Source organism: Hyla sarda, chromosome 3 (genome assembly GCF_029499605.1).
Source record: "Hyla sarda isolate aHylSar1 chromosome 3, aHylSar1.hap1, whole genome shotgun sequence".
Lineage (NCBI taxonomy): Eukaryota > Metazoa > Chordata > Amphibia > Anura > Hylidae > Hyla > Hyla sarda.
The window spans coordinates 392,192,268-392,210,579 of record NC_079191.1 but is presented as its reverse complement, the minus strand read 5'-3'; the positions used below and the strand labels follow the sequence as shown (position 1 = coordinate 392,210,579).

At 44.8% G+C, this 18,312-nt stretch overlaps 1 protein-coding gene across 8 annotated transcripts in view; it reads left to right on the top strand.

The window, feature by feature from the left end:
• EHBP1 (EH domain binding protein 1) overlaps positions 1-18,312 on the top strand; it is a 430,856-nt gene that overhangs the window by 156,500 nt on the left and 256,044 nt on the right. For all 8 annotated transcript variants that reach the window (XM_056568010.1, XM_056568005.1, XM_056568009.1 and 5 more), the window contains one exon: positions 15,941-16,130. In XM_056568010.1, coding sequence (XP_056423985.1) covers positions 15,941-16,130 — 190 coding nt within the window. The remainder of the gene's footprint in view (positions 1-15,940; positions 16,131-18,312) is intronic.

The window sequence follows — 18,312 nt, the reverse complement described above, 5'->3', positions numbered from 1 at the left end:
GTACTGCGCACAATACTCCAAGTGAGGCCTCACCAGTGTTCTGTACAGCCGCATGAGCACTTCTCTCTTTCTACTGCTTATACCTCTCCCTATACATCCAAGCATTCTGCTAGCGTTTCCTGCTGCTCTATTACATTGTCTTCCTACCTTTTAAGTCTTCTGAAATAATTACTCCTAAATCCCTCTTCTCAGATACTGAGGTCAGGACTGTGTCAAATAATCTATATTCTGCCCGAGGGTTTTTACGCCCCAGGTCCATTATCTTGCACTTATCCACATTAAATGTCAGTTGCCAGAGTTCTGACCATTCTTCTAGTTTGCCTAAATCCTTTTCCATTTGGCGGATCCCTCCAGGAACATCAACCCTGTTACATATCTTTGGGTCATCAGCAAAAAGACCAACACCTTTCCATCGAGACCTACTGTAATATGACTAATGAAGATATTAAACAAAATTGGCCCCAGTACAGATCCCTGAGGTACCCCACTGGTTACGAGACCTTGCTCTGTGCTGCTTTATAGGAGACAATGAAGCAGGAGAAGAAGCATTTCCAGCACCAAGAAGTATTGCAGGATTGGAGGCTGTCAGAGATAGAGAGGGTGCAACCCATGTTATGATGCAACTGGGAGAGGAGCCATTCTGCAGACTAAAAATGGGATGAGATGGAAAGCCATGATGAAGACAAGAAGTAAGATTGGAGTTCATGATGGAAACCAGAAATGAGTTGGGGACCATGACTAGGTGGGAACCATGACTAGCACCTACGAGTATCAATGGATAGGAGGCTGTCCAAGATGGGGAGGGTGCAGCCTATGTTATGCTGCAGCTGGGAGAGGAGCCATTCTAGGAACATGGAATAAGATGGGAATTCACAATGGAAACCAGTAATAAGATGGGGATATGAAAATATACTACGGATCAGAAGCAAGAAAGCCATTTATGGGGCCAGGAATGTGATGAAAAGCCATTTTGGGAACAAGAAATAAAGTCTTGATAGGTCCTAGTAATGGGAGAAACCATGCTGGAGATCAGGGATAAAATGGGGAATTATGGTGACGACAGGGAATAAAATGGGAAGCCTTTATATGAATCAGATGGGAAGTGATGCTTGGGGAGTATTTACAGCACTGCATGGGTACTACCACCCACCAGTGTCCTAAATTTAAGGAATGGGAAGGGATTTATTTAGGCAATTTTTTTTTCTGTTTTTTTTTTTTATTATTCTTTTTTTTTTATATAGCAAGCATGTCCTTCTTCTTATGTATTAAGAAAGCATTTAAATCTTACTCTTTATCTCTGATCCCTGTACGTCATAATAGAGCAACCGTTCCTGTTCTGTAGAGCAAACGTGTCAGCCTTCTCCCGCTTATCATCACAGGCAGCAGTACAATAAAAGGTGACGCTTCTGTTGCCTAGTTGGAGGTGGAGAACGTGAGGCCAGACTATTGAAGGGAGCTGATAAGGGCTGCACACCTCTTCCCCCTCCCTACACATTGCACAGGTCACGGAGCATGCCCAGTGAGTTTTCTTGTCAAGATGCATGCTGTAATGCAAATTTCTGAAACTGCGGTTTACAGCTCAAAGCAGCGCCGCCGGCAGAATTAAAGATAGAAAATTTTGTTACCCTGGTCATACGGCAGCCATCTTTCTAGCTCTTGTTTATTATGGGCCCATTTGTCTGCTTCATGTGATATTTTCCATAGTAATCTATTGTAGTCTCGGATTTATTGGGATTTGATTATGTAAAACTGAAGTGGTCTCATTCCCTTCATGAGAGTCCTTACGTCTGAGTAAGATGTTCATCGCTGGTTTGACTCTTAAGCTAACTCGATTTGTGACACCTCAGAACTGGCTGCGGCCCTGCCGAAATCTAATACTCTTCACATACTCCTGATTGCATTAAGGTCTTAGTGGGAAGGTGCAGGTTGTGTAGGGGTGAAAAAAATAATACATTTGATGGATTACAACCTCTCAGTCAGGAAAATTTCTATTCCCCATTTCCAAATTGCTCCATTTGTTATTTGTCCGGTGATTTTTTTTTTTCCCATTAGCCGTATTAGCCTCTGTGCACTCTGGTTTTCAATGTAATGCAAATAGGCTTTTTAATTTACTGACGGGAAAGCAGGTCGCAGCCTTAATGTCTCCCAATTAGATTTGCTGCAGCCTTAATAATAAAATGCCCGCTCCCGTAATATATAAAGCATTTCTAGAAGTGTGCCGCACATTTCGGTTCATTTACAAGTGATTATGTCATAAATAGCTTTCTATTTTTAAGATTATTATTCCTGTATATTGTATGTTTTATAGCGGCGGCGGTCAGCTGTGTTGGGGATGATAAGGAATACCTACCTGACGTTATATAGAAATGCCCTTATGTCAATTTTAAATAGAGAAACCGATTTTATTTTCTCATAACATGCTATATGCCAGTGGTTTCCAACCTGTGGACCTCCAGATGTTGCAAAACTACAACTCCCAGTATGCCCGGACAGCCGAAGGCTGTCCGGGCATGCTGGGAGTTGTAGTTTTGCAACATCTGGAGGTCCGCAGGTTGAAGACCACTGCTATATGCCATGAGTTTTTCACTATCTGAGGTTTCTGGACAATTTTGACACTTTTGACGCATACAAATAAAATCTGATTTTTTTTTTTTAAGGTATCCAAACCCCAGTTTTTTTTTGTTTTATAATATGTTACCTTTATATCTATTTATTTATTTTTTTATTTATCTATCTATCTAAATGCTTATATAAAATTAAGTGAACCTCCGCATTCTATAAAAATAGACACATTGAAGAATGAGAAATCTGTATATTGGCCAAGATTTTTCAAACTTTGTGAGGGATAAACTGGAGAGATTTTTCCACAGCAATCCCTCCAGGTTTTTCCCTCACAAAGTTTGATAAATCTGGGTCATTGGGTATTATTGTCATGATAATCTTCACTTGTGACAAAAAAAGAATTTTGTGGTTAAAAAATATCATAAAAATTAACATACCGTATATACTCGAGTATAAGCCGAGGCCCCTAATTTCACCCCAAAAACCCAGGAAAAGTTATTGACTCGACTATAATCCTAGGGTGGGAAATACCTCATCCCCCCATGTCATCATCCCCCCCTGTCATCATCCAGACCCCGTAATTAACACCCCCGTCATTATCACCCCCACCCCCCCCCCACCCCCCTTCATTATCACCCCCGTCATTATCACCCTCGTCATTATCACATGCTGGGATTTGTAGTTTTGAAACATCTGGAGGTCCGCAGGTTGAAGACCACTGCCCGGGCCTTCGTCATCATCCAGACCCCCTTTTGTTTTCTACTCACCTCCCCTCGGTGGGAACGAAGGGTAAGCTGGTCCGGGCCGTCCATATTCGGCCATCTATGCTGCAGGGACCGTCCGGTGGGGAGGGTTAGTTGTTCTGGGCTGTCCATCTTCACCTCTTCTCCGCTCCGGGCCGGCCCCGAACTAGTGACGCGGCATTGACGCCACCTGGCAGGGATGTTCATGCGCAGGGACATCACGGACGTCCCTGCGCGTCATCGTCAAGGCAACATCACTTGTCCGGGGCCGGCCCGGAGCGGAGAAGAGGGCCTCCCAGTGAAGTTGGACAGCCCGGAACCACTAACCCTCCCCACCGGACGGTCCCTGCAGCATAGGTGGTCGAATGTGGATGGCCTGGACCAGCTTACCTTTCCTTCCCACCGAGGGGAGGTGAGTAAAAAACAAAAGTGGGGGGGTCTGGATGATGACGAAGGCCTGGCAGTGGTCTTCAACCTGCGGACCTCCAGATGTTTCAAAACTGCAACTCCCAGTTGTAGTTTTGCACCATCTGGAGGTCCGCAGGTTGAAGACCACTGAAGGGATTGACAGGAGGAGATGAACGGCCGGGACTATCCCCAAGCCAGAGACGTTTTTTTTTGTTCATTCGAGTATAAGCAGAGTGCTGAAAACTTGGCTTATACTCGAGTATATACGGTAACTAAAATCCTTTATGTATACAGAGGCCTACAGGAAATACAAAGTGCAAAATACATTAGCGGGCAAGTGGATTAGATTAAAAAATAATAATAATAATAATAATCTTTCACAATGGAAATGCTTTAAATTTTATAGATTTGCAGTTTGTTGATTTCTGTTGCAGATTTTAGAAAGGGAAATCAAAATCTCCAATAAGATTAGAAGGAAATATAATATTGCAAATTTTGATGCAGATTATCTGAGGGTCTTTAGGATTTGGTGCAGATTTGTTTTGTGGATTTCTTTACAGGTTGTTTGTGAGTTTATTGGCAAAATGGTTCACGTAAAATCTGACTTTCGAATTTACCCCAATAACTAAAGGCAAGTAGTATAAAATGTGTATACCTATTACATCTACCAGCGTTTGTGCTCACAAAAAACTAATGCAGACATACATCATCGGCATGTTTGATTTAAAAAATAAATAAATACAAAGAATGAACAAAGCACTTCATCTTCTTATCCCTGTAGTAAATTCGATTCGTCACGAACTTCTCGGCTTGGCAGTTGATGACTTCTCCTGCCTAAATTAGTTCAGCTTTCAGGTGCTCCCGTGGGCTGGAAAAGGTGGATACAGTCCTAGGAGACTCTTTCCTAGGACTGTATCCACCTTTTCCAGCCCACCGGAGCACCTGAAGGCTGAACTAATTTATGCAGGATAAGACATCAACTGCCGAGCCGAGAAGTTCGTGACGAAATCGAATTTACTGTAAGTTCGCTCATCTCTAGTAGTAGTAGTAGTAGCAGTAGCAGCAGCAGCAGCAGTAGTAGCAGTAGCAGCAGCAGCAGCAGCAGTAGTAGTAGTAGTAGTAGTAGTAGTAGCAGCAGCAGCAGTAGTAGCAGCAGCAGCAGCAGCAGTAGTAGTAGTAGTAGTAGTAGTAGTAGTAGTAGTAGTAGCAGCAGCAGTAGTAGTAGTAGCAGTAGCAGCAGTAGTAGTAGTACTACTCAAAACTACTGCATCCCTTTAGTCGAAATAAAAGCTTCTCTATATTTGACAGGTAGAGAGTACACATTCTCATACACGCAACAGATATGGGGGAGAATTCTGACGGACTATGTTCTTGCTTCTGATCAGATGCAGCACATGCTGCCGTAAGGTCCTAGCGATTTGCCTAGACACCTGCAGAAACAAATGCTCATAGTCTTACAAGAATAGACATAAGGTGTTTTTAATTCTCAAAGTTATCCTCCATGAATCCTTTTTAATTAAATCCTATGTGAAGCCTATAAAATACAGATAAATTTTATTGTACAGGATTGAAGAGAAAATAGAAAATTGTCATAAATGGCCTAATCTGATAATTGGGCTGGGAATAAAGCAGTAGAGGAAAACAACAAGCACATCAACAATCGAGACAGTTGTTACACCATAGCCATTGATATAATAGAAAAAGAGAGAGCTCAGTGCAGCAAAACCAAAGTTTTAGGGTAGTATTTATAAATGTCTATGATAATCGGATTACCCCTGATGGCCTGGGTGTATGTCTTGTGTACTCCCCACCACATTTATAAAAGGGATGCACGATCCTCATAAATGGCAAAGAGCTCAGGTGTAGACAAGTTTATAAGTGTGGTCTGCGCTGGTTTGAGATTGTGTAAACATTTTGTGTTTGCGCAAAAATTTTGCCACTTCTAAGGGGAGACCGAAGAACTATGTATAAATATATCGGGGGACAGTACAGAGATCTCTCCCATGACCTATTTATACCCAGGACTGTATCTGTAACAAGGGGGCATCCTCTACGTCTAGAGGAAAGGAGGTTTCTACACTAGCACAGACAGAGGTTCTTTACTGTAAGAGCAGTGAGACTGTGGAATTCTCTGCCTGAGGAGGTGGTCATAGGGAACTCTGTAAAAGAGTTCAAAACGGGTCTGGATGCATTTTTGGAGAATAATAACATTACTGGTTATGGATACTAGATTTATATGGACAGAACGGTGATCCAGGGATTTATTCTGATGCCATATTGGAGTTGGGAAGGAGTTCTTGCCTCTTGGGATGGGGAAATTTGCATCTGCCTCATAAGGTTTTTTTTTTGCCTTCCTTTGGATCAACACTGTAGGGATATAGGTTAAACTTGATGGTCTTTTTTTTTTAAACCTAATAAACTACCGTATATACTCGAGTATAAGCCGACCCGAGTATAAGCCGAGACCCCTAATTTCAACCCAAAATCCCAGGAAAAGTTATTGACTCGAGTATAAGCCTAGGGTGGGAAATACCTCATCCCCCCCTGTCATCATCCAGACCCGTCATTAACATCCTCATCATCCCCTTGTCATCATCCCACACATCCCCCCCTTCATCATCCCCTTGTCATCATCCCACACATCCCCTTATCATCCCACACATCCCCCCTTCATCATCCCCTTGTCATCATCCCACACATCCCCTTATCATCCCACACATCCCCCCTTCATCATCCCCTTGTCATCATCCCACACATCCCCCCTTCATCATCCCCTTGTCATCATCCCACACATCCCCTTATCCCACACATCCCCCCTTCATCATCCCCTTGTCATCATCCCACACATCCCCCCTTCATCATCCCCTTGTCATCATCCCACACATCCCCTTATCATCCCACACATCCCCCCTTCATCATCCCCTTGTCATCATCCCACACATCCCCTTATCATCCCACACATCCCCCCTTCATCATCCCCTTGTCATCATCCCACACATCCCCCCTTCATCATCCCCTTGTCATCATCCCACACATCCCCTTATCCCACACATCCCCCCTTCATCATCCCCTTGTCATCATCCCACACATCCCCTTATCCCACACATCCCCCCTTCATCATCCCCTTGTCATCATCCCACACATCCCCCCTTCATCATCCCCTTGTCATCATCCCACACATCCCCTTATCATCCCACACATCCCCCCTTCATCATCCCCTTGTCATCATCCCACACATCCCCCCTTCATCATCCCCTTGTCATCATCCCACACATCCCCTTATCCCACACATCCCCCCTTCATCATCCCCTTGTCATCATCCCACACATCCCCCCTTCATCATCCCCTTGTCATCATCCCACACATCCCCTTATCATCCCACACATCCCCCCTTCATCATCCCCTTGTCATCATCCCACACATCCCCTTATCATCCCACACATCCCCCCTTCATCATCCCCTTGTAATCATCCCACACCCCCCCCCCTTCATCATCCCCACCCCCCTTCATCATCCTCTTCTCATCATTCGCCCTCAGTGGTCTTCAACCTGCGGACCTCCAGAGGTTTCAAAACTACAACTCCCAGCAAGCCCGGGCAGCCATCGGCTGTCCGGGCTTGCTGGGAGTTGTAGTTTTGAAACCTCCGGAGGTCCGCAGGTTGAAGACCACTGCGGCCTTCAACATCATCCAGCCCCCTCTCACCCCCTTTAGTTCTGAGTACTCACCTCCGCTCGGCGCTGGTCCGGTCCTGCAGGGCTGTCCGGTAAGGAGGTGGTCCGGTGAGGAGGTGGTCCGGGCTGCTATCTTCACCGGGGGCGCCTCTTCTCCGCGCTTCCGGCCCGGAATAGAGCCGTTGCCTAGACAACGACGCATCTGCGTCGTTGTCAAGGCAACGTGACTATTCTGAGGCCGGGCCCGAAGCGCTTAGAAGAGGCCTCCCCGGTGAAGATAGCAGCCCGGACCACCTCCTCACCGGACCACCTCCTTACCGGACAGCCCTGCAGGACCGGACCAGCGCCGAGCGGAGGTGAGTACTCAGAACTAAAGGGGGTGAGAGGGGGCTGGATGATGTTGAAGGCCGCAGTGGTCTTCAACCTGCGGACCTCCGGAGGTTTCAAAACTACAACTCCCAGCAAGCCCGGACAGCCGATGGCTGCCCTGGCTTGCTGGGAGTTGTAGTTTTGAAACCTCTGGAAGTCCGCAGGTTGAAGACCACTGCGGGTGGGGGAGTTCACTCGAGTATAAGCCGAGGGGGGTGTTTTCAGCACGAAAAATCGTGCTGAAAAACTCGGCTTATACTCGAGTATATACGGTATGTAACGTAACATCAAAAAAGGCTAAAGCCAATAATACCCCCCCCCCTTAAAGTGTTGATCTGCCTCTTATAAATGATCAGTGTATGTCAGATCCATTGTCACAAAAAAGTCCCATCAGTTTATCCTAAATTCCTCTTGAATTCTCCGCTCCAAATTAATGCACATCTCCTCTGCCAATTGATTTTAATGTTTTTTCCGCTGTCCTGTTCACACTGTGGAAATTCCGCTAGCGGAATTCTGACTCTGAATTCCTTTCCGCTTGAAGAAAGAACATGTCGGAATCCGCAAGCAGAATCTAAGAGAAGTCAATGGTAAATTTTTTTTTAGCCCAACATGGTTTTCAAGTGGAATTCAGAAAAGTAGAATTAAATCCTTCATTCCTCTTCATTTTCGCATGGAAATTCCGCTTGATGGATAAAATGACAGAAGGCAACAATTTCTTGACCAAAATGATTCCTCAGTGAATTCCTCTTGAATTCATCAGTGTGAACTCACCCTTAGCAACAAAATACAAGCTGCCCCCTATGTGGCCTTTTAAATCCTGTTGTAACTGACAGAACTATTGCACATGATAAATGTAGGTTATTTTATTAAAGGGTACCTTTCATTAAAAAAACTTTTGATATATTATAGTTTAATGTATGCAGAATAATTTTCCAATAGCATGTTATTAAAAAATATGCTTCTTTCTATTTAATTTTCCACTTTGAAAAAATGACCACTTGGGGTTTCCCTACCCGCCGGGACACAGACAAACTCCCTGGCAGGGAGCAGTGCTGAGTTTGTCTGTGTCCTGGCTGCAAATCTATAAAAAAGGACTGGTAGGGAGACCCCTAGTGGTCATTTTTTTCAAAGTGGAAAATTAAATAGAAAGAAGCATATTTTTTAATAACATGCTATTGGAAAGTTATTCTGCATACATTAATCTATAATATATCTAAAGTTTTTTTGATGAAAGGTACCCTTTAATATGCGACTCTTGTGTTACCAGGATTTTTTTTTTTTAATCAAGGTAAGAGACACCCACTCTAAGGGTATGTTCACACGTACCTTACTTGCTGTGGATTTCACACATAAAAATGTGATTACCTGCAGATTTTCGTGCATGACAGTAGGGTACATGTGAAGGTACCCTCCAAATGGATTCCCATTGTCTGTGGATTATCTGTCACTTTCAGCATGTAGAATCCAGGCGAGTGCCTATGCCCTTCTGGATCTCCTTGAGCTTCCTCTCGCTGACCTTAAGTTACAGATAGCAGTAGTCCTGATTGTCAGCCAATTTCTATTTTAGGTGGATAAGAAAGATGGAGGTTACTGGAGCCCAGACTATGGTGTTTTTCCAATGTTTCCATCTTAAGTGTCCTAAAACTTATTGTAGAATTTAACCAGGGGACAGTTTAGATGCTTAGAACATGTAAGATGGTGATAAAAATTGAATGAATAAAAATATTTGTTTCTAAGTTTGTATTTCTCAAAAGGGAACCTGTCACCTGAATTTAGTATATAAAACTACTCAGGCCATGTTATGTTGTACCAAACCATCTGCCCTACCGTGTTTTCCTTATTTCTAAATTCAATTTCAAGAAAAAATAAATTTTAACTAGTCATGTGCCATAGGGTAATTAAGCACAAGTAGGCTTCAGGGTGGAGGGTCTTTTTCTTGGAACTAAAGTATTGGGAAGAAATAAGAAAGTTGGTTTATTGACTCATCATAACATGATCTGAATAGTTTTATATGCTAAATTCATATGTCCGGTTCCCTGTACAGTGATCCCTCAACTTACAATGGCCTCAACATACAATAGTTTCAACATACAATGGCCTTTTCTGGACCATTGTAAGTTGAAACCAGACTCAACATACAATGTTATGGACAGTCCAGATCTGTGAAACGTGTCAATGAATTGACCAATCAGAAAGGGCATTCACTGGTAAAACTCCTGTATTACTGAAGTGTATGCACTGACTGGTGTCTGGTAGCGCCCCCTACAGTACAGGGAGGTATTACATGTTCTGTACTACTCTTTACCTGTACCAGGGTTTGCTGCTCCTTTGGACACCAGGTGAGGGCGGCTCCATGTTACTTTTTTAGGACATTGCGTGTACTGTACAGGCCCCCGAAGAAGCTCCTGTCCTCTACATAGACCAGTGCTTCCCGAGCAGGGAGCCTCCAGCTGTTGCAAAACTACAACTCCCAGCATGCTCGGACAGCCTTTGGCTGTCCGGGCATTCTGGGAATTGTAGTTTTGCAACAGCTGGAGGCTCCCTGCTTGGGAAACACTGACATAGACAGCGATTACAGCTCCCAGCAGATCTTTCTTACTTTTATATGTAAGGACTTGCTTTATCTTTATTAGTTATCTACTTATTTTTCTTTAATTCTCACTTTTTCCTATTTTTGGATGACATTTTGGTGCCTTTAGAACCAATTACCAGGTTTCCATAGAGTTCTGATCTCCACATACAATGGTTTCAACATACAATGGTCGTCCTGGAACCAATTAATATTGTAGCTTGAGGGACCACTGTATAGTGTTTTTTCCCCAGTTTTCTGTAAATACTTGCATTTGAGTTGTCGGAGCAATACAAATGGCAGCCCTGGTATGTACGTGACTTTAGTAGATCCTTTATTAAAAGGCCTCTCCAAGTTTAAAAACTCTTTTTCCTATACACCTTACTAGGTCATTCTCAATTTAAGGGGTTATCCAGGATAAGCAGAAGTTAGCTACTTTCTTCTAAAAAACAATGTCACACTTATCATGTTCTGTGTGGTATTATGACTCAATGGAAGTGAGCTGTAATACCACACAGAAACTGAGTACAAGATTGGCGCTGTTTCTACAAGAAAGCAGCAATGTTTTTTTAATCCTGGATAAACCCTTTAATACAGGGGTTTCTCTGTTCAGAATCAAAATAAGTCTCTCATTGTGTAGGACCTGTCCTGTCCTGCATTTAAAAAAAAAAAACATTGATTTGAATGGGTATTGTGTAATGCTTAATCTTCCCTGTGGAGGCAGTGCAGGGGAATTGAACACTTACTCTCAGGGTTTAAGGTGGTTTCCAGAGTTCTGGCATGGGAACACTTGACGATGAAGTTTATTTTGGAGAGATCCTTTTAAGTTCTAGGGATTGTCCAAAGGGGAAAACCCATTAAGGGTAGGGTCATACGCTGACTATTTTCTGCAGCCGATTTTGCTACCCATGGACTTTAAAATCTGCTGCAGTGTATAGGCTGTGTGTGACCCTATCATAAGGCTGTATTCACATGTACAGTATACTGCACAGAATTTAAAGCTGCAGATTTAAATCCTGCACATCAAATATGCGCAGGATACTGTGAATTTAAGCTATAATTACATAGATAATGCTATTGGGAGATTTATCGAAACTTGTGCAGAGGAAATGTTGGCTCGTTGCCCATAGCAACCAATCAGATTTTTCTTAGAGGCTTTTTTAAAGGGGTAGTCCAGTGGTGAAAAACTTATCCCCTATCCTAAGGATAGGGGATAAGTTTGAGATCGCGGGGGGTCCCGACCGCTGGGGCCCCCTGCGATCTCTCTGTACAGGGCCCCGGCTCTCGGCCCAGATAGCGGGTGTTGACCCCCGCACGAAGCGGCGGCCGACACGCCCCCTCAATACATCTCAATGGCAGAGCCGGAGATTGCCGAAGGCAGCGCTTCGGCTCTGCCATAGAGTTGTATTGAGGGGGCGTGTCGGCCGCCGCTTCGTGCGGAGGTTGACACGCCCCCTTCCCGCGGGCTGTCGGGGCTCCGTACAGGAGATCGCAGGGGGCCCCAGCGGTCGGACCCCCCGCGATCTGCAACTTATCCCCTATCCTTAAGAAAGGGGATAAGTTGTTCACCACTGAGTCACCACTGGACTACTCCTTTAAAAATGAAAGAAGCAATCTGATTGGTTGCTATGGGCAACTGGTCAAATTTTCTTCAGCACAGGTTTTGATAAATCTCCTCCAATATATGCCCAGATGTATCAATCAAGGACAAAACTGTGTGATTGGCCCACATTAACCAATCACAGCTCCGCTTTTATATTTGACAGTGCTCTGGTAAAATGAAAGCTGAGCTGTGATTGGATACTATGGGCAAAACCAGGCAGTTTTGGATTTTCTTCCCCATTCTGTATGATCCCTGCAGTTCACTACAACCAAAGTTGCCATGTAGCCTAAACAAGTCTCTGGAGAACCTGTCATGTCCATTGTTCTTTGGCTGCACAACTTGGTTCATGGCCAAAGTCACCGTGTATCACTAGCCTTAAATGGGCACTGTCACTTAAAAAAAAAAACTTTTGGCATTTTGTAGGGACATGTCAAAAGTTTTTATCGGTCGAGGGCTAAGTATTCAGACTACAACCTATAGTTCACACTTAAGATGTAAGTCTGTGGGATTGTCTGTCAACTGCACTTTTATCACTGCTCATTCTAACATCTAGTTGCGGTCTGGACATTCGAAACCCGACCGGTCAAAACTTTTGGTATGTCTCCGGGACATGTCAAAAGTGCTTTTAAAAGCAGTACGTACACTTAAACCACTTTCCACTCTGAGCAAGAGATAAGGAGTCTGAACAGAGGTCCCTCCAAATATTTAAGGGGTACTCTGAACAATAAGGTTATTGCTAAATTAACTGGCTTTTTGAAGTTATCGACCTTTTATGTTTTTTCTTTTATTAAACATTTTTTACATTTACTAGTATGTTACTATATACCCCCTGGCCTGATCTCTCTGCTACCCCTTCCAGCTAGGTCACTCTTATAGAATCTTCTGAGCAAGCTTGGTCTTATTCAACAGAGCTACACGCTGATCCCCTGCTACAGTATACAGGAAAACGAATAGGGTGAAAAAACATTCAGACCGCGGCAACACAGCTACTGAGCAGGACCTCCATACCAGTACCCCCGCATACTGAATACCAGTGGAATTTGGGAACTGTTAGTGGACCTGAGGAAGGCATTAGTAAATGCCGAAATGCGTTGTCCCCAATACCCAATAAATTATTTGTTATCCTGTGCTGCCTGAGTCTGTTTCTATATCCGCAATTTGAGCAGTACCTCTGAATACTGTTTTTTCACCCTATTCCTTTTCCTGTATACCCAATATCGGCTTCTTGCCTTGAAGTTTGATACTGGTTTGAGTGCCGCAGCCAGCATCTTTCCTAGTCATCGACAGTTACACATCTTAGTGTAATTCTTACAGAGCGCCCCCTGTTTTTCTCTTTCCTCCCCTGAACCTCCTGCTACAGTATGCACGCTGATCCCCTGCTACAGTATGCACGCTGATCCCCTGCTACAGTATGCACGCTGATCCCCTGCTACAGTATGCACGCTGATCCCCTGCTACAGTATGCACGCTGATCCCCTGCTACAGTATGCACGCTGATCCCCTGCTACAGTATACACGCTGATCCCCTGCTACAGTATACACGCTGATCCCCTGCTACAGTATGCACGCTGATCCCCTGCTACAGTATGCACGCTGATCCCCTGCTACAGTATGCACGCTGATCCCCTGCTACAGTATGCACGCTGATCCCCTGCTACAGTATGCACGCTGATCCCCTGCTACAGTATGCACGCTGATCCCCTGCTACAGTATGCACGCTGATCCCCTGCTACAGTATGCACGCTGATCCCCTGCTACAGTATGCACGCTGATCCCCTGCTACAGTATGCACGCTGATCCCCTGCTACAGTATACACGCTGATCCCCTGCTACAGTATGCACGCTGATCCCCTGCTACAGTATGCACGCTGATCCCCTGCTACAGTATACACGCTGATCCCCTGCTACAGTATACACGCTGATCCCCTGCTACAGTATGCACGCTGATCCCCTGCTACAGTATGCACGTTGATCCCCTGCTACAGTATGCACGCTGATCCCCTGCTACAGTATACACGCTGATCCCCTGCTACAGTATACACGCTGATCCCCTGCTACAGTATGCACGCTGATCCCCTGCTACAGTATGCACGCTGATCCCCTGCTACAGTATGCACGCTGATCCCCTGCTACAGTATGCACGCTGATCCCCTGCTACAGTATGCACGCTGATCCCCTGCTACAGTATGCACGCTGATCCCCTGCTACAGTATGCACGCTGATCCCCTGCTACAGTATGCACGCTGATCCCCTGCTACAGTATGCACGCTGATCCCCTGCTACAGTATGCACGCTGATCCCCTGCTACAGTATGCACGCTGATCCCCTGCTACAGTATGCACGCTGATCCCCTGCCACAGTATGCACGCTGATCCCCTGCTACAGTATGCACGCTGATCCCCAGTTGCAGTATGCACGCTGATCCCCTGCTGCAGTATACACGCTGAACCCCTGCTACAGTATGCACGCTGATCCCCTGCTACAGTATGCACGCTGATCCCCTGCTACAGTATGCACGCTGATCCCCAGTTGCAGTATGCACGCTGATCCCCTGCTACAGTATGCACGCTGATCCCCTGCTACAGTATGCACGCTGATCCCCAGTTGCAGTATGCACGCTGATCCCCTGCTACAGTATGCACGCTGATCCCCTGCTACAGTATGCACGCTGATCCCCTGCTACAGTATGCACGCTGATCCCCTGCTACAGTATGCACGCTGATCCCCTGCTACAGTATGCACGCTGATCCCCTGCTGCAGTATGCACGCTGATCCCCTGCTGCAGTATGCACGCTGATCCCCTGCTACAGTATGCACGCTGATCCCCTGCTACAGTATGCACGCTGATCCCCTGCTACAGTATGCACGCTGATCCCCTGCTGCAGTATGCACGCTGATCCCCTGCTACAGTATGCACGCTGATCCCCTGCTGCAGTATGCACGCTGATCCCCTGCTGCAGTATGCACGCTGATCCCCTGCTACAGTATGCACGCTGATCCCCTGCTACAGTATGCACGCTGATCCTGTCTGGGATCACTGTGTCTAACTGGCCACTGACATGTAGAAGTGTTGAAGCAGGGAGATCAGTATTGTACACGGGATCCTTGAATGCAGCATGGGATCACAGTGCATACAGTAGCAGGGGATCAGTGTGTAGCACACTAGAGTAGCAGTAAGTTCACTTAAAAGATTTTATGGTGTGACTCTTAACAAGGCCATTGGGGGCAGCAGAGAGACTGTGTCAGGGCTTTCTGCTCTAGAGAGAATATGGTAGCAAAAAGCAACCAGAAAATAAGCAACATTTTAATAAGGATAAATGACAAAGTTGTATTTCATTGTAACAACAGTCAATAATTTATATTCTCCATTGTACCCCTTTTATGGAGTTTGTATGAAAATGGGCTTTCTAATCCACACAACCAATCCAGGGTCTCCATGAATATGAGATGAATGGTCTGTAACTCACGGTGATTAATCATACGGAGGACTTGTTGTATAGACAATGCGGCTAAGAACACGTATAATATCATCTAGTAAGTGCCCAAAATGGAGCAGGAACACTCAAAATTCATTCCTGTCCATTACTAAGTTGTCTTATCATCCACATTCAGTGTCCATTGAAAGGTGCACACGTGCCAAGTGCCAAATAGTCATAGTGTTGATGGGCGCTGTATGAGGGCATGTTCATGCTAAAATGGCACGTTCTATTTAATAAATAATAAGCTGAGTATTGCCACCAAGTGATGGAGTGATGGTGAATGCAGGGCTGAAAACTGATACACTTTTGACTTTTGTAAATACATTTATTTTTTAATAAATAGTTGTATAATTTTCCAACATACTTTCAGTGAGATCTTCTTGCTGGCCCTCATTAGGAACGTTCTTTGCTTCTACTGGTCATATATCTGTCTTGGTCATATGATGGACGCTCAGGCCAACAGCACGTACACTGCAGTTTTTGAGCTGTGTCCAGTAAGTCAGCTTCTTGTTTTTTATTCTGTTCTTATTGATAGGTCAAACCCATTCTATGAACCAAAAGAGAGTGTGGACACAATCCAGAGCTGGCCTATTAAAGAGTCTGAACAGGAGAAGAAGATGAAACGGAAGGCACCGGCTCCTCCAACACCCGCACCAAAGAAAGAGGACCCTCCACGCACCCCGCTTTCTGTCCCTGCAGGCAAGGAGCTCTCCTCTTCCCCTAAGGTACATTTAATCTTCATTCTAATCTGGTCAGTGCTTTGGAAAGCCTTTAGATGACCGCTACTTGCAGCTTATGTATGTAAATTAACCAGAAACATAGATCCTGGGGAACTTAATAAAAGAGATCAAAAGGGGCCTGGACGTTTTTCTGGAGAATAAAAATAAAATTTACAGGTTATGGATATAGATTTATCGGGCAGGGATTTATTCTGATGCCATATTTGTAGATAAGGGTTTTTTTTTTTTTTGCCTTCCTCTGGATAAACACAGTTGGGCCACAATACGGATATACTTTGGGTTGAACTTGATGGACTCTGGTCTGTTTTCAACGTTAGAAACTGTTAAATACAAAAAACATATAGTCCTTAATGATAGCACTGACTTGTAGAATGCCTTCCCCTACAGTTACACCTCACACTATATAGATAGATGCAGTGTGTGTGTGTGCATCTGTAAAATATCTCCACCAATGTTTGTAGTAGTTCAGCATAGTGATACATTCCTGTTTTATATTGCACCAGTAGGTGGCTCCCTAGTGCTGTTATGTTACAGATCAATGTCATTGTAAGCTGTAGAAAACATACAGAAATGGTGAGCTGCATGATAGGGTGACTAGCATCCGGGTTTGTTGTTACGTGCACTTATATAAATAAATAATTATCATGTCATGTATATAAAAGTTTAAACTATGGAATGCTGCACTTGCTATACCACTTAATACAAATTTAGCATACTTCTACACGTTTAAAATATTAACCTACCATGATGTAGTAAACTTTAAATGTAACACCTCACATGCTATTGAAAATGTCAAGGTAATGTTTGCTATGTCACGGTAGCTAATGCATTATGGCTCCTTCACACTACGTTTTTTATGAGCCGAATGCCGCTCAGAAAAAATGGGATTCTGCTCCACCATTCATAATGCTGAATTTCCATGGCAGACTTTCCACTGCGGAAATTCCGGACCCCAGACTCCACTGAAAGATTTAGCATGTTCATTCTTTTGGAGGAATTGAGATGGTGCATTTCCCAGCAGTGATAGTGCCGGCTTGTTATGCCAGAACCTGACCTGGACACATTCTCAGACTAAAATATCTACCTTGCTATGCAGCTCTGTGAGTTGTGGTTGCACACTAAGTGCTATACAGTGATCCCCCGACATACAATCATTTCAACATACGATGGCCTCTCAGAGGCCATTGCATGTTGAAGGCAGCATCAACATACGATGCTTTTGTATGTCTGGGCCATCGCATAAACGGCTATCCGGCAGCGCAGACTGCTTCAGCTGCTGCTGCATAGCCATTTAATGTGCCCCATGCGCTCCGGTGAGTATCACTCACTTGACCCTGCCGCCCCGGACCATCCTCTTCATGCCCTGCTGCATAGCCATCGCTCTCCTTCATCATCATCACGTTGCGGCACACGCCGTCCCATTAGCCAATAAAAGCAGCGTGTGCAGCGACGTGATGATGGCGATGGAGAGCAATGATCCAGGGCAGCAGTGCCGATCCGGAGCGGCGGGGACACCCTGGGGACGTGATAACGGTGATGGAGAGCGATGATCCAGTGCAGCAGTGACAGTCCGGAGCGACGGGGACACGTGAGCATAACTTTTATATTATTATTGTACAGATCCCTCAACATACGATAAATTAAAGTAACAATGGTTCATTTGGAACGGATTACCATCATATGTTGAGGGACTACAGTAATTCTTAGTTGCCACCTTGCCATGCCAGTCTTACTATGCCAGTTTTACTATTAAGTGGTATGGAGAGAGAGAGAAAACTAGAACTTGCTCCTTAGTACCTACTTAGGATAGGTCATCAATATCACATCGAGCTGCAGACCCAGCATTAGGTTGATTAAAGGGGCCACAGTGCTCTAGTGCCTCACAGCACCCCATCAGGTGATCGAAGGGATCATTGTCTACCAGGCACAGCTCTATACATTTGCTAGTGGCCATGCATGGTACTACACCTCTGTCACATTCACGTGAATAAAACTGTGACAAGCTCTTCAGGCCAAGCCTGATCCCTTCAATCATCTGATCAGTGGGGTGCTCCAAGTCACTAGAGCACTGTGGCCCCTTTAATCAGCACATTGCTGAGGGTGCCACCAGTTGGATTCCCCTCTAGCTGATATTGATGGCCTATCCTAAAGATAGGCCATCAGTATC